Below are 23,585 nucleotides of genomic sequence, written 5' to 3'. Positions count from 1 at the left end.
TTCTATTAGTGTAGTGTTGGGGGCAACAGCACGGCAATTTCTTTAGGTCTGCTGCCATACAAATACACTCCAGGATATTGAACATGAATGGACAGAAAGACATTGCTTGTAAAGCGCACGAGCATTAAGGAAAGGAGGATGAGGGGAACACTTGCCTCTCCAAAATGTAGCAGAAACTTCTCTCTGGGAGAAGTGAGCACAGCTGAGGAGCTGGCTCCGCAGCCATAATTTGTTAAACTGATTCTGTAGTTCTTGTATTCTACAGAAAGCCTGAGACATTAAAGAAAGCAAGAATGGCTATACAGATCAATGTAGTGACCATTAAATATTTACAGAGATAATTACAAATAGACTAAACAAAGCGATAGGGAAATTAATAAAAGATGACCAGGTGGGTTTTATGCCTGGAAGACAATTTAAGAAGGGTACTTCACATTGCTTATGAGACAGGCACATGCTGAAAACAGCTGCTGCCCTTTCATTAGCTAATAAGCTCAGGCATTGGGGTAGAGAGAGGCACTGATAACTTTAGCGAGAAATCAGGGAAAAGTGAGTTGGAAGTGAATGGGAGAGCAGAGGTCTCAGAAGGGCTTCCTCTGCAGTCTTGGACATGGATGAACCCCCACAGGGCCAGGTGACTTCAAGCAAGTTTCTGCCGAGCTACTGACGTCAGTCTGCTTGGACCTCACAGTAGGAGTGAGTCTTGATTCCCATCCAAGAGAAATATTCTTTAAGTGTCTTTATATCATCATTAAGAAAGACAAGGAGAACAAACTAAGGTGACAGAGGCAGTACTGATGGGCCCAAATCCAGCCAGCTTTATAAAAATAACTTTTTGCAAACTCTGTGTAATTTTGTATATGTGTTTTGTTGTTGTCGTTATTTCCTATCCTGAGGGAGAAGATGATCTTTAATAAAAACAAATAAATGTCAGATAACATTCAGAGGGAACCCCACCCTCAGAGACTGATTGGACTAAAAATCCTGGCTCCAAGTATCCCTGAAGTCTGAGAGTATTTAAAACCTGAAGACAGATCAGCTCCAACAGTACAAGGCAATAGAAATGATATATTAATAAAGAAAAAGAGTTTTGCTTCCAGTTTTCAGGAAATTATAAATAAAAGTGAGAAACACATTTTAAAAAATCATTATAAATACCTTGAGCTTGTCCTCTTAAAAAAAAAGGAAAAGAAAAGAAATAAAAGAGACATTAAAAATAAAATCAAGGTTAAGACACAAGCCATTTAAAGTCGACATGCGGGCTACCATGGCGTGTTACAGAGTAATGAAGAGAAAGGACACAGAGGAGAAATGAAAAGAGGTGTGTAATATATTAAGTCATGCCCAAAGGGTTATGTGCACCATGTACTAATAAATGCACCAGGAGGATAAAAGGATGAACAAGGCAGTTCAAAAAGTAATCAAGCCAAAGAAAAGCAAATGTAGGATGGGAGGATGAAATGCTAGTGTGAAGTTGCCGGCGGATTTCAGCGGAGGAAGGATGATTTTGGATGATCTGGCCCTGTCCCAAAAGAATGGAAAAAAACAGGATGGAATTAAGAAGTCTTGGGAAACAGCTGGGAAAAGGAGAGGTAGGGAAGTAAAAGGAAACATCAAAAGTGGGTGAGAGGTGTTTCATAGATCAGGTTAGGGGAAGGGGAGAAGGAAAGATGAGACAGTGAAAAGTCTGAAATGTGGCAATGATACATCACTGGGTGTATTTGGACTGAGCAGTGAGGAGCAGTCATTGAGTATTGTTTGACATCATTTATAGGCAAAGGAGGTTTCAGAAGAGTGACTGTTCCTTCACAGCTCTGTGAGCCATAGAAGAACTAGCCCTGTGAGATATACAGAGGTCCTGCTGTCACATAGACCAGATGCAGCTTAGCAAACTGGGAACCCCCAGGGATCCTAACAGAAGAGAACAAGGCAAATAGAAGGACCACAACCCTGGACTTCAGGAGAGGAGGCTTTGGCCTGTTTAAGGTTCTGCTTGGAAGAATCCCATGGGAGGCAGGTCTGGATAGAAGATGTGTCCAGGAGAGATGGTTGTTTTTGAAGAGTCACCTGCTCCAAGCTTAAGAATGGTACATTCCTAAGTGCGGAAAATCAACCAAAAGCAGAACAAGGCTCGCATGGTCAACAAGGTGGTCCCAATTAAACTCAAACATTAAAAAAAAGTGCACAAGAGGTGGAAGCAGGGACAAGTGACCAAGAGGAATATAGAGACACTGCCTGAGCATGCAGGGACAGGTTTAGGAGAGTCAAAACCCAGACCAAATGGAGTATGTCAAGGGATGTGAAGAGCAGTAAGAAAGGCAAGTACATCAGTATCAAAAGGAAGACTACAGAAAATGTGGGTCTGCTGCTGAATGGGGCAAGGGACCTGGTGACAAACGACTAAGAAAAGGCTAAAGTATTCAATGTCTTCTTTGCCTTGGTTTTTAGTGCTAGGATTTGCCCTCGGGAATCACAGCCCCTGATACCAATGTGGAAGTCTGGAGTAACAAAAATTTACCATCTGTAGAGGAAGAATAAGTTAAAGAATATTTAAACAAACCGGACACAAAGAAGTCCAATGAATCTGATGGGTTAGACCCAAAAATGCTGAGGGATCTGGCCGATGTCATTTTAAGACCACTCATATCTGTCTTTGAAAGGTCATGGTGATTGTAGGAGATTCCTGAGAACTGGAAGAAAGCAAGTATCACTCCTTTCTTCAAGAAAGAGAAGAAAGAGTACCCAGGGAACTACAGACTTGTCAGCCTCACATTGATCCCTGGGAAGGTTATAGACCAAATTATTCTTGAAAACATTTGCAAACATATTAAGGACAATGTGATTGGCAGTAGTCAGCATGGATTTACAAGGGATCATCCGTGCCTGACCAACCTGATAGTTTTCTCTGATGAAATGAATGACTGAGTGGGCAAGGGGAGACCAGTGCATGGCAGTTGGTTTCTCTTTTGACTTTAGCAGCATCTCCCAGAACATCCTCGTAGACAAACCATTGAAGTATAGACTAGATAAGTGGACAGTAAGGTGTATTGAAAACTGGCTGAACTGCTGGGATCAGAGGGTTGTGATGAGTGGTGTGAACTCCAGCTGGAGCCTAGTCACTAGTTGTGTACTCCAGGGGTCAATACTTGGTCCAATACTGTTTAACACCTTCATTAATGGCCTGGATGACGAGACCTACTATACCCTCAGCAAGTTTGCTGATATAGCATACTGGAAGGAATGGCTGATACACCAGAGGCTGTACATGAGGAGAGGCTGAGAGAGCTGGGACTGTTCAGCCTGGAGATGGGCAGGCTCAATAGGATATTATCCATGGGCATAAATGCCTGGTTAGGGAGTCAGGGGGAAAAAGACAGAGCTAGACTCTTCTCAGTGGCCCCCGGTGACAGGACAAGAAGCAATGGGCACAAATTGAAACACAGAAAATTCTGTCTGAACATCAGGAAACATTTTTTTACTGTGAGAGTGGTTGGGCATCGGCATAAATTTCCCAGAGAGGTGGTGGAGTGTCCATCCTTGGAGATGCTCAAAACCCAACTGGACACAGCCCTGAGCAACCTGCTCTAGCTGACCCTGCTTTGACGAGGGTGGTTGGATGACTTCCAGGGGTCCCTTCCAGTCTTGACTATTCTGTGATGCTGTGATACAAGCTTCAGATGTAAATGAAAGTAATTGTTTTCCTTAGATTCCCTCTTGGTAGCAGATTATGGAAATCACATTAAAGAGGTTACAGCAACAGGTTCAGTTATCTCCTCCTCTACAGAATGGTTTTATTACAGTTTTAATATAAAGACTTCCAGATATTAAGTTGTTAATGAAACATGCTGATGAGCAGCTATGCTGATGAGTTGAAGATATTGACACAAATCAGGTATATTAACACTGAATAGGACAAGTATCTCCTGAATATGGGAATGTAGAGGTCACATTCACTGCTTCACTCTGAGGAGGAGAGGCTTGAGGCCCAATAACCCACACATAATTTCTACGGAACAGAGCACATAATCAATATATGCTACACTTCTCCTGTCAGACAGGAGACAGTAAGAGTTTGAGGAGGAAGTTAGAGCACTGCCTTCTCCAAAAGAGTACATAGACTCCATTTCTTGTTCCTAGGGAGCTTTCTCTTTATAAATCTGGTGATAGCAATTCAGTAACTTGTATGATACCTTGGCTTGTTTCTTTTTCAGATGAACTAGATTTATTTTGGAAAGTACCTATTTGCGACAGTGACTGCACGCACGCACACAATGTAAAACCAGCCTACATATATGGGAACTAGGCAGAAGCAGGACAAGAGGGGTGTTTTTCTATAGATATTGAGATATCCCTTCGAGCCTGGCTCCAGACTGATGGAAATGCCCATCCTACGTCTTTCCGTTTTTAGAAATGGTCTGGCCCTAAGGAGCACAAACCCATTCCAGCTCTCCCCCAGTGTGCTTAAATGTGCACTATACTGAATAGTAACATTAGTAGTGGGATTCCCTAGGGTATGTCTCTTTACATGACAAGCACTTCATATTAGTCAGCCTACTAACAATCCATTCATTCTGTTTTACGTAAGCTAGCAGTGTTCTGTAATGCACAGAGAAATAAATAACCACAGGCATCACTGTCATGTTTTTTACTACTTATATACTACTTATATACATTAAAGGCATTTGCCAGGAGAACTCACCAGACAGAGTCTTTTGTAATTTTGGTGTCCACTTTCCCTTCACCATCCAGAAAGAAGTCCAACTGTAAATTGGCATTGTTATCATGGGCAGAAGAATAGTTGGTAATGAGTCTTGCAGGTATCCCCAAGCACCTCAGAACTGTGGCAAAGAGAGAAGTGTGATGAGAAGGACAAATATGAAGACTGTGCTCATGGATGACACGATGAGTAGACAGAAACTATTAATAATGAGAATAAAATGGGAAAACTCAGTCAAATCAACCCAAATAATTCCTCCTATTTGTCTTTATATAGAATACATTAAATATTTTATTTGGTCCCAAAATGATGAGCATTCAAGATATGTAATGGTAAAATGGTTATATCCTAAACAGCTAATTTCCAAGAGTTTTAGAATAGTCTTGCATAGTGACGACATTGTAGCTTTTCAGGGCAAATCTGGGTGCAATGGGTCAACAGCATGACCAAGTGTGGTATAAAGAAAAATAAGTTTGAGCTTGCAAGAAATTCAAGATGTATTAGGTCTCCTAGTATCAGTAACCCAGGAGAATCATGAGACTGTGCTAAAAGGAAAATTAATAGAAAGTATCTCCTTTTGGTTGATCTGGAGTTTTCCTGTTTGACATCTGCCGTTAGAAGGGATCTGGCGAATACAAAGAATAAAGCAGAAAATTATTACTAACAAGGGGGAAAAGAGCATAATTTGCAAGTGAAATGTCAGAGTTGGAGACTCTGAACCAAATGCATTACATAATTTGTATTGATTGCTAAGTAACAGTATTTTGGAGTCAACAGTCCCTTCCCATAAAGGATCTTAAGAGGAAGATCCAAAAAAAGCCCCTATCCCTAAATGGCAGACCATCACAATGTAGCACTGATGGCTCTTCTTCCCATTTGGCAAGTGGTAAATTCGGGAAATGTGGAAACACTACAGCTACGTCCGAAGTGCAATAGTGCGTCATTAGGCTTCTGTGTTTGTGGTGCACCCTGGCTGACAAATAGGCATGGAGCACAGCCCCGAGGAGGGAGTGGGGCTGCAGGGTGACACATCATCTCATCTTCTCCAGATGAAATAATTTGTCTCTCGGCCAAAAAACTATTCCTGTTTTCTGATTTAGGAGCCATCATGGTTCTGCAGAAAACAGAGGAGTTCTTTTGGAAAGGGAAAACATCCTTATTGAAAGTCCTATTTAAAAATAGTTCCGATGCTGCAATGTTGAACGGCCCTGGCTGCTACTGCTGGGTTTTGTACATTCATTAGTGTCACTACTGTGACTCCCAATAAAGTGTAATGCTGCACATTCATTTCAAGTTCCTGGATGACAAATTACTTGGATGCATCCAATACCATATGTACCTATTGATTAAACTTAATTCAAGTGCCCTCCCAGGCTTCCAGCACATGAGCCATCAGGGCTTATTGAAAATAATTTGTCTGACAATTTCAAGATTAATGACCATTTTTCAGAATGTTTTAGCATTTTTAACAGATGACTATCCAGAGTGTACAATATAATAACCTTGGAAAGCTGGACTGGTCACAATGATAAAGCATTGGCAGCTGAGGAAGATTCAAAATCAGCTCAAAACAACACTTTTAGTTGCATGCAGCTGTTTGGACTTTTGCTGTCCTCTCTGTGCAGTGGTCAGCAGCTGGACATGTCAATTGCTACGTATCAGATCAGCCACTGGACAACATTTTCATTTCATAAAGCTCAACAAACCTTATACTTCAGCAATCCTTGCAGCAGTACAAAGTGCCATGTCTCTGACTTGTCTAACTTAGTCAGCAAACCAAGTCTAGTTTTGCCCCAGATAAATACGCCTCTCCATTTAACACAGCAGGCTCCAGGACTCTGCTGCATCGCCCCAGTTTCACAGTGGCCTGCAGGCAAAATACTGCGTAGTGGTGATTCAGGGCCAGTGTGGGGGGAAGGTAGGAGAACTGGTGTGTGTGTGTCTGTGATCTAGAGAAATCCAGATGAGGCAACAGGCAGAGAAGACACAGTGGCGTGTGGAAGCCACTGCGAGGAATTGCATCCGTAGGAAACATTTGCAAGAGCCTTTTTGAACACATTGTGTTGTGCAGAGGCTGAGGAGCATCAAGTACATACCCTGCAACCTCGGGCAGTGAAGGAATTAGTTGTCTCTCAGGTTCTTTGGCTGTGGGTGATTGCTCATTATCCCACTGCACCAGGAATAAAATGAACAATTTCGTGTGTGGTAGGACAGAGGACCTGCCAGCACCTCCCTGAATCAAAACAGGAACCTCTCCAGATATATGAAAGAGAAGCAGTGAAACCTGAAACTGCTTCCCCTGCTGCATCTGTGAGAAGTGTGTGCCAGCAAGAGACTAGGTGGTCAGAAGACAGCTTTATTTCCAAGGTCCTTACTGTTTTGAATAGCTTTTGAACTACCTCAGCTAACCAAAAGGAGTTATGAAAGTCAATTATCCAGATTGGAGAAAATTATGTACAAAATGAAACATGCATGTACAGAACAGGCAAAAATAAAGCAAAGACACAGAGATGTCCAGGGCTGCCTGATGATGAAGAACCAGTCTTGTAAATTGTCATTAATTATTCAATTTTCATGTTTGCTGCAGAAGATGGGTGATTAAAGTCCTTCGTTTTTGACAGAAGTATAACGTAAAGAGAAGTAGGGGGAAGAGCAACTGATGTCATCTACCTGGACTTGTGCAAAGTATTTGACACTGTTCCACATGACTTCCTTGTCTCTAAATTGGAGAGACATGGGCTTGATGGATGGACCACTCGGTGGATAAGGAATTGGCTGGATGGTCGCACTCAAAGAGTTACAGCCAACGGCTCAATATCCAAGCGGACACCAGTGACGAGTGGCATTCCTCAGGGGTTGGTATTGGGACTGGTCCTGTTTAACATCTTTGTCGGTGACACGGACAGTGGGATTGAGTGCGCCCTCAGCAAGTTTGCCGACGACACCAAGCTGTGTGGTGTGGTCGACATGCTGGAGGGAAGGGATGCCATCCAGACGCTTGAGAGCTGGGCCTGTGCAAAACGCATGAAGTTCAACAAGGCCAAGTGCAAGGTCTTGCATGTGGGTCGGGGCAATCCCAAGGACAAATACAGGCTGGGCAGAGAATGGATTGAGAGCAGCCCTGAGGAGAAGGACTTGGGGGTGATGGTTGATGAGAAGCTTGACATGAGCCGGCAATGTGCACTTGCAGCCCAGAAGGCCAACCATATCCTGGGCTGCATCAAAAGCAGCGTGGCCAGAAGGTCAAGGGAGGTGATTCTCCTCCTCTACTCCACTCTCATGGGACCCCACCTAGAGTACTGCGTCCAGCTCTAGGGCCCCCAACATAAGAAGGACATGGAGCTGTTGGAATGAGTCCAGAAGAGGGCCACAAAGATGATCAGAGGGCTGGAGCACCTCTCCTGTGAAGACAGGCTGAGAGAGTTGGGGCTGTTCAGCCTGGAGAAGAGAAGGCTCTGGGGAGACCTTATAGCAGCCTTCCAGTACTTGAAGGGGGCCTACAGGAAAGCGGGATAGGGGCTTTTTACATGGGCATGTAGTGATAGGACGAGGCGGAACAGTTTAAAACTGAAAGAGGGGAGATTTAGATTAGATACATATTAGGAAGAAATTCTATACCGTGAGGGTAGTGAGACACTGAAACAGGTTGCCCAGAGAAGCTGTGGATGCCTCCTCCCTGGCAGTGTTTAAGGCCAGATTGGATGAGGCTTTGAGCAACCTGGTCTAGTGGAAAGGTGCCCCTGCCTGTGGCAGGGGGTTGGAACTAGATGATCTTCAAGGTCACTTCCAACCCAAACCATTCTATGATTCTATGAAGTATAATGCGATTCCTTGAGACAGCAACATGTGACAGTATTGAGACAAATGAAAAAGGGAAAGGTTTCATGGAGAGTTTTTCTGTAATTTCCTTTTTGCATCTTAAATACAAGGACCAAAGCTTAGACCTTTAGCTGTGGCTGAAAAGGTCTAATGCAAAGTAGGCTCCGAGCAAAGTAGGATGCCTCGATACAAAGTAGGCTCCGAGCCTGCAGAAATACCCATAGTGTCCCCCTGGAGTTAAGCTGATCTGGTCCCCCCCCAGTTTGATACTTAAATGCATATGTTGTAAGTGCTTCTAAGGAAGATCATCTGGGCTTAAGACAGACACTTTTAGTTTCTGTTCAGCTTCTTCTGTTGGCCAGTGCCATAAGCATAGGAACTGCTTGACTAGCTCTACATTGGCACTTGACATAAGCATTTCTTCCAATGTCTGGTCCCCGTTATTTGTATAATGCACATTTTTTACACTCCCAGAGTCTTTCTTGACTGTTAATATGCTGCCGTGTGTTCCAGTGTATTAGCAGATGATGTTGTTAGAAAGTGCTAGACAGTAAAAAAATGGGACCGATCCAACGTTGCTTTCCTGACTGGGTTTTACAACCTGCAACACCCTGTTTACTGCAACATTGGATGTCTAGTTTGAGCAAGTGTGTTTAGACTTAACCTTGTAGCGCTAGACTTCATAAACCAGGCCAGCATTTTCCTAATTGTTCTGGCTCATTAACTCCATAGAAAATATTAACAGTGGTCAGTAGAGAGGTGCTGGTACTGTGCATGCCAATTTTGCTAGGAACAATCCTCTGTAGGTGAGATTTGGCCCTTGTGGAGTAGAAACACCACCACACATACCATACTGGGTAGCAGTTTCATGTTGTAGGTCTAGATAACAAGCCCCCTGTTCATCTCACATTTTGTAACAGAAATGTGGACTGTGCCAAAAGACTCATTTTCTCTCTCTCAAACTTACCCTCGTTAGTTGCTGAATACATTTTACTGAACCAATAAATAGTTAACAGACTTGTGTGGAAGAGCAGCAGAACTGAGGGAGATGCCAAAGGTTTATTTAAAGACCATCTATATTAGCCACGTATTTTTAAGTATCTCTACTATTTACTCCTGAACACCACAGAGCCAGGAAGCATTTTAGTTAGTTTAACCTAAAATCTCTCTCTGTTATGCAAGAATCGCATAGCAGCGTGGAGCTTTTCTCACTGATACCTACATGTGTTGAAGACACCGGCAAAGACCCAGCATTGGCCATACCGCACGGGTTGCTTAGAACTGTAGTACTCCAAAAGAATGTCCACACTTCCCGTCCAGGCTGAAGGTGCGACACCATAAGTGTACATATTGTCCCAGCATCCAGCAATCACACCATTATCATCCCTGGAGTTGATCTAAAGACAAAGGAAATGAGCATTAGGGATGTCAGAGACTGAATAATAAAGAGCTCTTTAACCCAGCAGACAAAGATAGGATGGGAGAGAGAGAATATAGCCAAATTTAGGCTAGAAGAAAGACAGAAATGTTTAATTATGAAGGTAAGAGATGAATAGAACAATATTCCTAAGGGCCATGGATTCTCCACCACTGAACAATTTTGAATGAAGGTCAGACATTTAAAAATAATGGTGGAATTAAATCACCACACTAGGTATCCATGTTCCCAGTTTAGTAAGTTTTATTAACACTAAACATACTTACTGCTATGCATTTTTAATAAACATGATCAGTTATACACTGATAAGCAAGCCTCAGAAATATTAAGCTGGATTCTTTCCTAACATTGTCTGTTTTTCTGTCCGTATCAGCCCAGAGATTTTAATAAAATCACTCCTGATTTACAGCAGATTGAGAGGAGAACAGTCCACTGTTATTTTTAGAGTAGAAACTAATTTCTTTGGTCCAGCACACATGAAAACAAGAAGGAATTTGCTGTGTAAGTTTTCCCCTGGTAAGATTATACAAAGCAAGGAGTTTTGCTGACTAATGGCTATACTGATAGGCATTAACGAGCAATACATCTCCTAGCTGCAATTTGAACCAAACCAGTTGAGGCTGTGCAAAAAGCTCATTCGCTCTGTACCTTTTGATTATGCTAATGTGGAACAGCTACATGCCAGCCAAATAAATCACAATTCTCATTTAAAAGCTTTTGGCTGGGTTAACTACTGTTTTATAATTAGAAAATCGACTTCCTGTGAACCCTAGGACTGAATAAAGATAAGTATTCAGAGTCATAACCAAAGGGTTAAGGTGGGTTGTGCCCACGTCACTGTTGTGGGAAACATGCCAAGAAAAGAGGCACTTCAAGGACAAAGAAGCATGTTGATGATCTTCAGTCTCTCCTCTGTCTGTAAAGAGAGGCAAAAGGGGGCGACTCTACCTGCTCTGCAACGTCAGGAAGCCTCAGAAGGATCCCAGTGCAGGGGCACCTCCTCAGACAAGCTCAGCTCTACCACATTTCAACTTGAGCAAGAACGAGGATAAGGAACACAAGTGGGACTTCAACACTTCTTGGCCATTTCTTACTGAGGTCTAGATTTCAGACAGTCAAAAAACCCACCCAGCTATGGCCTAATCCTGCAGATAATTATACCTAAAGTCCATTGACTCCTGGATTTTCAATGGTGAACTTCTCCACCTCCCTAAAATGGTTGAGTGGCTCAAAACCTAAGTAATATCCAAGCCCTCTTTGGGTTCATAAACTTTGTGCTATTCTGCCCTTAGGGCTTCCATGGTCCCTGCACGAGGGATCATTTACATCTACTAGCCCAGTGATGAGGGAACCACATTCGATTCTTACTTCTATCTGAAGCCATATTTCTAATGTCTGAGGTGAAAGAACTAACCAAAAGGTTAAAAGAGAAATAGAAGTTGGGGTGTTCTCAATAATTCTTGATAAAGCCTATTCTATTTAAGGTGATTCTATGCAAGATTCAGCACGTGGCACTGAGAGGCTGGAGATCCCTTTTCAATGTCATCTAAGACAAAGAGTTCATTCTTTTAAATCCTGGGCAAATGCTGTAAACAAGTGGGTTAAAGGATTGTCCATCTCCAGCAGCCATGTTTTGTGAACTGTCTGTTTTTAGTTGCTGACTTGAGAGAGAATCTAATGATGCTAGCTCAATGACTAGACTATTATTCTGGGAGCAGAAGGCATCAGTTCAGACCTCTATGGCAGAGGAGAGGACTCAGCCTCTGCCTTCCACATCCTGTATGAGTCTTCCATCTTGAATATTAGGGATGGCAACTGCTCTTGCACCCACAGCATGACTCCTGGTGCCTAGCAGCTGGAAAGAATGGAGATGTGGAAAGTCTTCTTACTCTTTGCTTCTGGTTATTTGAGGTACTTCCATTCTGAGTGCGGTAATTTTTGTGGATCCCATGTTTAAGAGGATAGCTCTCACAGTGTTTTCTTTTGGGGCCAAGGTAGCACACATATATGTTCTCAGCCTGATTAGGCCTTTCAGGGCTTAAAAATCAGACGCACTAACACCTATCATTGCAGTGTCTTAAGACCCTGTTGAGGTTAGTGCTGGAGTCCACATAAAGTCTCTTAGTTCCCCATCTCAAATTCCACCCATCATGCTGCCTTACTGTCCATGGCAGACATAGCTTTCTCAATTATCTCAGCTACTGGAAAGTGAGCACAGTGTCACAAAAAATGCTGTCACGCCTGGAGTGCGACGTCTAAAAGTGGTTTTCCTACCAGTGAGGTACCGTTCTCAGGAAAAGACGATGAGCCAACATAAGTGTTTCACCTTTAGTGGAGTGAAATAAAATGCCAGACCCCAGAGGTCAGAATGGACAATTGATCTGGCACCTGTTGCAGTGAGCACATCAGGACCTGAGGGCAGTTAAATCAGCCTGGTTTGATGTATGAGTCTCTTCTGACACATATTAGGCATCCATTACATACCACTGCAGAGGCAACACGGCAGATTTTGATTGGGTTCCCACGCCCAGAGAGCTCCAGTTCTGCCTTGTCCATCAGGAACAGGCAAGCATCCAGAATGTTTTCTTCAAACTAGATAAAAGAAAATAAAAAGGGAAATAGAGGGAAAATTGAGCCACTTTTTATTCTGGAAAGCAAAGGCAAAGTTATTTTTCATTGTTGTTATAATAGCTGATCAGCTTCAAAATTAGCTGGTCAAGCCAAAGTTCTGTGTTTAAAAATACAAGATTACTTCTAGAATAATCATCCATGTATGGCAAAAAAATGTGAGAGGCTATGAGGGAAAAGAGAGTGTCATTTTCAATTCAATCTCAGTCCAGTTTCCAAAAGGTTGAAATGACAATGCAGCCTTTCTGACAGGACATAAAATTTTAAGTGCTAACAAGTATATAATAGGAAGATATTATAATAATAACTACAAGAAGCTAGTCTGCTCGTGAAGGACTTCATGTCCTTCACAGGTTCCAGACCTTATAATTTCAGGACTTCTCTGACACAGCCAATGTAATGCTGGGAAGTTGAACAATAAGTGGTTTGCCAAAGTTAATTTGAAGACACTTACATTTTAAAATTAATTTTTAAATCTGTTTAAAATTGGCAAGCCAAAAGCTGATTATATAGATTAATCCTGGTCTACGAAACTTAGACATCAAAAATACCAAGTGACCTAAAGTAGTCTTCTTCAAAAATAGAGTGAAAAGGTACAGTTTCTTCGATCCAGCATGAACAAGCACAAGAATGAATTGAGGGCAGAGGTGCCTAAATAGACCAGAAACCATTTGTCACAGAACTTGCTCTGCAATGTATTTCATTTTCCTTAGGAGAAACTGCACAGCAAAGGAAAATACTTCTGTCCCCTGGAAAACGGTAGGAGACAGGGAAACACATATTAATAAACAAATACCTTCTAGATACACAATCTTATATTAACATTCAAGGCTGTGACAGAAACTCCACGGAGCTCGTCCCCTTGCCGTGTTAGGTTTTATGTTCTACGCTTGCATCCTTAAAGATATGATTCACGCTAACAGGATTTTTGCTCTCATGCTGCTACTAGAGCTGGATTGATCTTGCAACTGTTTCCAGCCCAGCTTAGGGCTTCTTGGCAGATAAGGATGACCTGAGTTTTGCCTCCTGAAGAAAGCAAGAGCCCAGACCAAGCTGCTGTTTTGGCTGTCCAGGGAGAGGCAGAGGGGAAGGAAGAGTGTGGCCAGAGAGCTGAAAAGGAAGTCCCAAAGAGTCAGGACTGCTGCTGATGCTGCAGGGAAGATGGGAGGGATGGGGCTGACGTCCCAGGCAGCAGTCGAGCTCTGGCATAAGCCAAGAAAGTGGAGGCACCACCGTGTTTCACCACCCTTAGCCATTTCCTGGCCAAGGAAAGTCCTTTTCTTTGCCTCTGCCTTGAGCCTGCCTGGCTCTCTTTGCTCAGGGCACCACCGATGTATGGATCCTTTTCAGCAAACATCCTCCAAGGTAACACACCTCTCTCATCATCACCCACACTTGCATTGAATTACTTTCTCTGGAGCAGATGTTCACTAGTGAGTAACACCTTATAGTCTGAGCAAAACTGAATTCATGGTGTTTGGGCAAATAGGGATAGAGGGATCAGTGTTTCCCAGGGACGTACTCCTAATATTGTACCATCCCTTGGAAGCTGAATAATTGCACAGTAGACTCTCCAGTCCACTCCGCTGGTATGTGATGTAAATAATCTCAGGTGAATGACCGTGCTGTGGAGACCCTCCTTTCCAAAGAGAATCCTCACAACAGCTAATGTAAACTCTGGGCCCTCATAGCTGTCCTTCCTGTTTTGAGTTCACTTTTCTTCTGGCCTGGCCCAATGATTTGTCATCACTTTCACCAGGATCAAAATCTGCTTTCTGCACTTCAAGTCATGACCAGTGTCTAAGACCTGAGTTAAATCAATAAGAAGTTTACCCTGCAAATTAAATCTTTCTCGTCTACAGTTTATGAGACACTGTCAATCTCAGCAGCATATACAGAAAGAATAAAGAGGAAAGAAATTGCTGTCAGGGTTGTTGCCTTTCACCTTAGCATTTACAAAATGACATGAATGCTTGTGAAATAACTGAATTAACAGGAGAAGAGACAGGACAAGCTGTAAAGTCTAGCTGTCTTACACTGTTGCAGTAGTGTAGAATGCAGAATAGCCTTACCTCTAAAGCCAGTTTTGCTCTTCTTCATTATCCAGGGATTTAAAAATATTAAATCAAACTAGATCAGTTTCCTGCTCTCACTCTTGTCATGAAAATGCTATCTAGAGGGAAGCAGAACAGAAACATAGCACTTGTAAGGCTGAACACCCCTGAAATGTCAGAGGAACCAGAGCAGCAGTAGGCAGCCAGGACAGGTGAGTGAACTTGGGCCAGGTGCAGGCACTGCCTGCTCAACACAAGCTGAAATGGAAATAAACCAAATTCAGGACCAAGAAACTTTGGCAGAGCCACCTGGGAAAGACTGCAGATGGAAAACAAGGCATGAGAAAACACAAAGGCAAAAGCGTTCTGTCTGCACAGAGATGTGCGCTGTGCTACAGAGCACTGCATTTAGTCGAGCTGGCCTTCAGTGGGCATCCTCTTGCATGCTAACCTGTTTCTAACAGATGACCTTTCATTTACATCAAAGTAAGAGGGGCTGTATCACCTTTTGCACTGGTTGAATTAGGACTATATTTCTCACAGTCAGTTGCAGGCAGATGTGATCTCACATTGCCTATGGTCTGATCTGACCAATGCACGTGCCATAAAATGACATTTGCACAGTGGGCTGCAAAGCTAATGCAGCTCAACGTGTTGGCATGAGACAACTCATGATGGCAACAAGAACTCTATGCCCACCTGTTTTATTTTATTTTTCTCACCAAAAAAAACACCATTAAATGATCAATATAGCATCCAACTTCTGACATTTCTCAGCTAGAGAATTCCTATACGCCTAGATTGATTCCAAAGCCAAATTTCCCCTGAATCCCCTGTGGGCTTTTCTGAGTGACTGGCTATTTATGCTTTCTTAGAAGAAAGGAATCACAGTCATGTTAAAAGGAAGACCTCCATCCTCATTCATTACAGCCATGTTTCAACTGGTCTGTTGTTTTTTCTTCCGTTGTCCATTTTTCTTGCCTTTCCTCCTCTGGTGTTGATGCTGCTCATTAAAGACAGCAGCTGTTAGAATCATCTCCCACTAGTAACCCAGTTTTGAACTGTATGTTCCTTTTTCATTTACAACCTGAGTTAAAGCTTCCAGCTGTCATTATTTAAAGCAATTTTTTAGCCTAGGAATATTACCATGCACAAGTCTATTTTTGTATATGACCCTATACCTTTCACCTCTATGACTGTATGTGGCCTTATGCTTTTTACTTACACTGTTGTACAGGGCTATATATCATAAATACAAAATGCATACTTGTATGATATATCCGTAATATAGGCCTTGCTGCCGGTATTTTTACTCACTCACGGCAATGCTCTTATTCTTAATATCCAGGATTGCTGAAAATGAGGGAGATGCATGTTTTTAATGGTTGGAAATTGTCAGGATAAGATCAGGAACATCACGTCCTCCATCTCACTGAAAGTGAGGGAACCAAAGAATATTTCTTCATTGCTTTGCAGTTTGAGATGTCTGTTACACCCACACAAAATGATCGATTCCATTAAAACTCTTGGCTTGGGACCCCTTAGATGCATCTGCCACACTCAGTTTTCACACGGGCAAGTGATAGCAAAAGGTGCTTTCCACAGCACGGTGTGGAAATCAGGTCCTCCAATTTCAGACAACACAGGAATGAAAGTACATGACAAAAGGCTATGGAACAGCCCTAACCTCCCAGACAGAACTATTTCCTAGCAAAACCAAATAAATAATGCAGTTTCTCAAGGAAGGCTGGTGTTTGTGTCAGGAAGGTGCCAGATTTGCAGAATATAAGCACCTCAGGCCAAGCCACCACAGGCCATAAATTTAGCCTCTTAGGATATAAATCCAGCAGCTGGTTTAAGCAGCACCTTCCACCTCCAGCCTCCCATTCCCCTCTCTCCCTCCCCCTTACATCTGTCACGCAGTGAATCCTGAATCTAGGAGCAGAGCAAGTCCGAAAAATAACCCAGGGGAAAAAAAAAAATCAAGCAGATGCTTATTCAGCTAGATCAGCTCTCCAGTCTGATTCAGGGCACGGCTGCACAAGCACTTGCAAGGGGAAGGAAGGGCCAGGAGGGGGCATTTTTGGTCAACTTAAATGCACACCCAGCTTTGGCCTTAGGATCTGGTTCCACATCTCTTATATCAGAGGCCCCATCAGCTTATGGAATTGCTCCCCCCCCCACCAGCTTGTTTAAGGGTTATTTGTATCTCAGTCAGGATGACAGACGGACCCCGCAAACAATGGCATTGACATGACCAAAGGAACGGTGCAGAGGCAGGAACTCTCTAAGGCAGTGCTGACACAGGAAAAAAAGATGAAATTGTACCCTTAAATAAGGAAACAAGAGAGTTGTGAGTTCAAACAGCCTCTCCAGGGCAAGCACACTGGTAATCCATCCAGCTCAAGCTTTGAGATTGTCTTTAGCTGAGGAAAAGAAAGCAAAGCAAGAAGGCCCTTTCTGCAAGGCTGTGCCAGGGACGTGCCATGAAAACTGTATGGATCCATCACCATAGCATTAAGGAAATACTTCAATACTTTCTTAATTGTGCTGTTGTGAAAATCCAGGAGGTGATGAGCAGAGTTCACCATGTCCAATAACTGTCCATTGGAGCCCCTCTGAGTGACAGCTAGGGTTAGTTTTGCTCATTTTGATCCTGCTCATTAATGCCTTTTTCCCGTTCTCACACAACTTTTTCATCCCATAGGGATTTTCAGGCTGGTTAGTGCTTACAAACATATTGAGGTAAAATAGGTAAGCAATAAGTCTGATGAAGGCACACCAGCCTGGCGGGGGAGGGGGAGGGTCCGCCAGGCTGCAAGAGGCCACTGGCGAGTGATGTGGTCAAGTCCAGGCAGCAAAGGGAGAGGTTCCCCCTTTTGTCACTGTGCTGAGGAAATTTAAAACTCTGGGTTTAAATCTGAGTCTGTCATAGGAATCCTCTGACAAGCTGACCCTCAAGAAGATCAGAATTATTTCCACCAAGCTGCTAAAACTAAGAGTCAAAAAGCAATACAATCTATTGCTGAAAAATGATTAAAAAAAACACCTTTCTACTCTTTTCACCAAATCGGTTTGATCCTGAAGCAGCATCAACGTAGCAGCAGAAATACCACTGCACTGTGGAAACGTCAGCTGATGGTTGTAACTTTCAACAGGCAGCCTCTTAGTATCTGAAATATGCCCCTAAAACAAGATCTTTAAATATTAGCATTATAATATTGCTTTTCTGGATTAGGCATATACCCACTTCATACAATTTTAAAATTATGCCCCTTGTCTTTCTGAAGGAGAGACCAATAATGTACTCCAGAGCCCACAGTCTCAACCACAGTCTGGTGTCAATTAAACTCACTTGCTGTCCTACTGGGAGCAGCCAGAGAAGGTTTAAATAGCTCACCTGACCGAAACTCCAGCTTCTTGATTTTATGTCGTTGATGTTTCCATGGAAAACAATACCAACATCATTCAGGACGTATTCTTCCCTTTCCTTCTCATCATCCAGATAGACGGCATCCTCTGCATCAAATTACCGAAAATAAATAATACAGTCACTCAGTTTTCAGATAGGACAGATGATAAAAAAAATCTTAGCATATAATACAGTCATCTTTGATGAAAAGTACCCTTCTTCCATCAAACAAAGCATTACTTCCTTCAACAGAGTACAAAAATAAGAAGGTAGTGACCCCAGTTAGGAATATGATACACAATTTAAAAAGCATGCAAGATGCAAAAATGCTGACAACTCCTGCCTGTTTTCTCAGGATCTGTAAAGTATGATTAAAATGTCACATCTTATCAAGGATTTTATGATTACTGTGTACCACTAATTTAAAAGTTGGAGCACCATGATGCAATTGTGCATCTGTACAAACAGATCAAAGAACAATTTCAAACCTATTAATGTTAATGGAAAACAGCTCAAGTCAAGAGATCTAAAGAAAAATCTGTAGTGCATTAAAAAAAGGGAATACAGTTTTTATAGTGTATTAACAGAAGGGTTTGATTGCTTTTTCTGTAGGCAAGTTATTGACTGGAGTATCCCTCCCCCATGTAGCTTGACTGACCAGCTAATATGAGGAGAAATTCAAGTGTCCAAGTGAAAACTGAAAGTAATTGGAAGAGATCTTTATCAAAACATATACAAAGGGTATACCCTAGATTGGTCTTATATCAAGAGTCAAGAGCATATGCGTGGACCCTTGCCCTGCAAACATGACTCACATAGGTAAATAACCCATTATTAACATTCATAAATAACCCTGAATGACTTGAAACTATTCAGACGTTCACAGGTAAGTATGAAGCACGTTGTGATTCAGTGACACTAGAATAGTTGAGGATTTCTTTCCTGTGCCAATGCTTGTATTTTAGGACTCAGAGATAGAGCTTAACAATTAATCGTATGGGAATTAATTAATTTGAGGAAATCAGTAATGTGGTACCAGATAGCAAATTAAAGGGAAGCAATAACCTCTGATAGTTTGACACAGGCAAGTACAAAACTACCACTCACTACTGCCATAGTGGATTTCTTCAGCATCCCACTACAAATTACTAGAGGATCATTTCGCTTTTAAAAGCCTATTGATTTGTTGTATTTTGTTGTAATGCAAATCAGATTTGTACTTCCTTGTAAACCTCATCCTCAAAAGCTTCTTCATTTGCCCATAAACCTGCAATTTGGCTGAAAACAAGCTAAAATCTGAGCCCTCTGAAAAAATCAATGGCAAAACTCACACTGGCTTCAGCTAGGTGAAGGATTTTGCCAGTCTACACACCCAACCCTCCTGGAAATTTTGTTTTCTTTGAAGATATATTTCTATCTCTACATGTATACTTGCAGAAGGGATTATGCATAAATATGTAACATAATGACCTCCACATTGGTGTGCAAGGAATGATAGGGAAGCAGGTGTTAAGATATAAGAAGCCTTTATTGCATTTGAGGAGATCAGCACTTGCCATTATGCTTTTGACAGGGATGCTGTACAGGCTCTGTAGACTATGTCCAAATCCGAGCAAACAGAGAAGTGGCAGGTTTTATTGGGTTTTCCCTAAGGCGGGCAGGTCGGGGACCTGCTCTTGCATTTGGCGGGGTGATGGTATTCACCCAGCTTCTCAGGGCTGGGCCATCAAGAAATTTCTTTCCAGGCTGTCACTACCCACGACCTAGTCAACCTCCACCCAGGCACAAAGCAGAAGATCATGGGTTTATTATATTCAGAGGCTACCAGGTGAAAGAGAGCATTAAAACTTCACAGTGAATCAAAAAGCTGCAGTCATTTATGCCAGCAGAGACCCTCATACTTATGAAGCTGTGTATTACATGACTTTTTTGAGGTCCAGCTCCCAGCTCTAAACAAGTTTTGCATAACATCCCACTAAAAATGTTGCAGATGTTACAGATCATCTAGGCTCTGTTTCATTAGACTGGATCTGCCTGACTTGCTGATTGAATAATTAGCTGCATTCTCTCACTCAGCTTTGAATTTTATTAAAGCACGTCCACACAAATGGTACAGGGAACACATTTAAAGAAGGAGAACTCACACCTTCTTCTGTACAGTTCCGCATTCAGTGGAGTGCGTGCATATGCCTTCTTGACAGCTGTTGTTTTCTTTCAGGGATTAAAAATATCAATATTGGTCTGGTTGGTATCAATTGAGATACTTCTGTTATTTCGAGACTGCATGATCTTTGCTAAATCAGATGAAAATCGATTAACTTCTCTGTCAATTATTTTAAAATATTTGTGGGTTTTTTTGATAAAGTAAAAAGGGCTTCTGTGTTTTGCAGAGAAGCCAGCTGCTTTGATTTTTGACAACTTTCACTACCCTTGAGACTGTTTAGAAGAAAATACGAGGCATTTGTGACTACTTTGATGCTAAGCGTGCTCTACATAGTACAAGTCCTAATTATTTTGTGCAAGTGGAGGCTCACATCTGACAGAAGAATTCCATGGAAATGCGCTGGCTTTGTTTGTTCTTTTTCTCTAGCAGTTTAGGGCTTTTTTTTTACTCACTTCTTTTATCCTGGGAAATTACTAAGACACTAGCAATGCTACAAAGAAGCAAATTAGCCTCTATGCTTCTCTGTTTAAAGGTGGATAAGGTGAAAATACACTTCGCGTGAAGAGAGTACCGCAGGAGAGGAATCCCACTGAACACAGGCTCCTTGTGAAACAGATGAGGAGTGCAGAGCACCCCTTTCAATTTGTGAAGATGAACGAGCATGAGAAGACCCTACCCAGTATGCGGGGGGATCTTATCCCCAGCACAGCAACCGCCAGGATTTGGAAATGCTATTTCTTTGTGCAGACAGTGACCGCTGAGCACAGCATCACCAGCAGATGGGTGGAGGTGGAGGCGGCAGGCTTGACCTCAGCACCCAGACTTCCTTCAATGCGCTCCCATGGGAACCCAGGAACATAAGGCTCGGCCTTGCTGGAACCACAAAACTCCCAGGACTCTTAATAGGAAAAGGACAGCGCTGTGGCAAACACAGAGCTGCAAGAGCTAAATACAGTTATCTACAAAACCCCAGGACCGAGATTGGTACGCTGCCTTGTAACTGCTAGTGCAGTGCTACATTCATGTAGCAGAAGGATGAAGCTCTGTGTGAATTTTACCCACATGGAATCTATGATACAAGAGATCAAATTTAAGATTTAGCTATAAACGCAAGAAAGTGTTACTGGGCCAAATGTGGATGGTTCTGAAACAGCAGATGCAAATGGCAAGTACTTAAGGATAACTTGTTGGAGTTTAACTTAACTCTTAGCAGTATCAGACTACGTGAAAGCAGAGAAGGGCTCCTTTGATCTGGATACTGTGAGCTCTTTCCAAGGAGGTACTGAGTCCCAGCAACTTTCTACTGGGGAACATTCAGTGCTTATCAGGAAGAGACCTGGCATTGACTTGTGTGGCTGTCTCACTGGTGGAGACGCATGGTGTATCTGAGTAAGTTGCAGACTCTGTGGGCTGACATGTGTGTTTCATTCACCCAAGCCTCCTGCAAAGTGCATTCTATTTAAGCAAGTAAATGTATTGCAACTTCATTGAGTCAGTTGCACTTTTCTTCTGCTTAAATGCCCTGATACAGTTTGAGGATTAGTAACATGTGGTTGACTTCGGACTCCTCTCACGTGTTGCATCTGCTGTTTCAGAACTGAAGAGGGCTCTGCATGCTCAAAAGCACATCTGTTTTTCCCAGCTATATCAGATGGCTGAAGAAAGGATGCTGCCTCTCCTCACAGGCTTTACCTTGCTTATTAAGTAATGCAAAGTTCACCTGAGTATGTGAAATCCCAATCCACTAGCTTGCTGAATTCACAGATGTTTGGGGCTAGTGTATATAATTTTGCAGTATCAGGCCCTGCATCTGCATCCTTAAAGTATTCTTGGTGAACAGTCTTAAATGTAGCTAAGGGGATTAAAACATTAAAAGCAACTGATGATTTTGGAAGTAAAACTTGTAGCTTGACTGGTAAAGTATTCAAACTTGTTCTGAAACAGCAGAAAAAAAACCGGCATCCATGGCTGGGAAGATATGTCAAAACTGAACTACAGTGAGAAAAGGAGTAATAAGAAAGGGCACAAATGCCTCTGTCTTAAAGAAAAGCTCATAACGAAACATTGATGTTTCTCCAAAATGATGAGTCGGAAAGCTCCACTAGACACTGACAGAGCCCATACTCTGCTCCCTGCTATAACAATCCCCATTCATTCCTGGCATCAGCCTTCTCTCTTTAATGAGGCTTTTCACTCGGACTTTTCTGCTTAGCTATTAACCCAGCAAACAAGTCTAAGAGATTTTCACACTGTTGTTTTCTCTGCACTTTTAACTGCCTGAGTTTTTATACCCTTTTGTCATTCCACTGAACAATCTTTTCCAGCCAGGGGATAAAGCATGGAGAAACAGTCCCTGGTTTTGTAACACAAGGAAAGGGGGAAAAGGCAGGTCTAGGAGCCAATTAGCCCAAACTACCTAGGAGTAAAAGTAGGGGCAAGAAACAAGAATAAATCCAAATCCAAACGAAACATGCAGAAAATGAAAACTACAATATTCAGCAAGGCACAGGACCTGAGGTCGTTGAGACACAGCTGAACACATAAACTGGAGATGAAAATGTGGTCCTTCAGGCCCCCCTGGCCTGGGGGCACACAGCACATCCGTGCTGCCCCGAAATTCTCTTTTCTTTTCCTGAAACAGAGCTTTTCCGTCAGCCTGGGCAATGGCTGCTGCTGGAGGCAACTGCTGCATGTCTTGCTCCCTGTGGGTTTGCTCCCACGCTGTGGTTTTAGTCTGGCTGGCTTTTGGCCCCATTCAGCTCAGGTGTGAGGGAGGTAGGGCATAGGAGAGCAAAGCACCCGTGTGCCATGAACACAGGTGTATCAGTCAGCACACAGGGCTGGTGGGGAAGGAGGTGTAAAGAAGGGATTGATTTTCCCCTTCTCACCCCCTGACTAGCACCTTCAATCAGCCTGTGTGGTCCCAGTCACACCACAGTGGGGTAGCCAAGCCCCCCACGTCACGTTTTTTCTCCACATTAGGACTGCATTCTGCCGACCTGGTTGTATGCTAATAATGAGGTAACCTGGGGCAATTTAAGAAGCTTTTTCTTTGGAGTTTATCCCTTTCCAAAGAGGTGCTGAGCCGCTGCAGGGTCACCATGCTGGCTAACAAACTAGCTGTTACGATACCTGGGACTAAAGCCATGGGATGCTCTACCTTGGGGTGGAGAATCGCACCTCCCTAGCTGGAGCTGTGACAGGCTGATGACGCCTTCACAAACCTTCAGCAGTTTTGTCTGCTCACCAGTGGGTCATATCTTTGGCAATGATTCCTCTCTCTCTTCCACACTCTCCCTCCTCTCCCAGACTAAACTCTTCGCATGCTGCTCTAAGGTACCTACCTCTATGCT

The 23,585-nt window shown here is 42.8% G+C and overlaps 1 protein-coding gene across 1 annotated transcript in view; it reads right to left on the bottom strand.

Annotated features, from left to right (window-relative positions):
- The window catches only part of F13A1 (coagulation factor XIII A chain), a 62,784-nt gene that overhangs the window by 18,212 nt on the left and 20,987 nt on the right, over positions 1 to 23,585 (bottom strand). Inside the window, exons 5-8 of the mRNA XM_068396529.1 lie at positions 18,057 to 18,175; positions 12,459 to 12,566; positions 9,759 to 9,933; positions 4,700 to 4,838 (exon numbers count right to left, since the gene is read on the bottom strand). Coding sequence (XP_068252630.1) covers positions 4,700 to 4,838; positions 9,759 to 9,933; positions 12,459 to 12,566; positions 18,057 to 18,175 — 541 coding nt within the window. The remainder of the gene's footprint in view (positions 1 to 4,699; positions 4,839 to 9,758; positions 9,934 to 12,458; positions 12,567 to 18,056; positions 18,176 to 23,585) is intronic.

Source organism: Nyctibius grandis, chromosome 3 (assembly GCF_013368605.1).
Source record: "Nyctibius grandis isolate bNycGra1 chromosome 3, bNycGra1.pri, whole genome shotgun sequence".
Classification (NCBI taxonomy): domain Eukaryota; kingdom Metazoa; phylum Chordata; class Aves; order Nyctibiiformes; family Nyctibiidae; genus Nyctibius; species Nyctibius grandis.
This window is presented reverse-complemented; position numbering and strand designations above follow the sequence as displayed.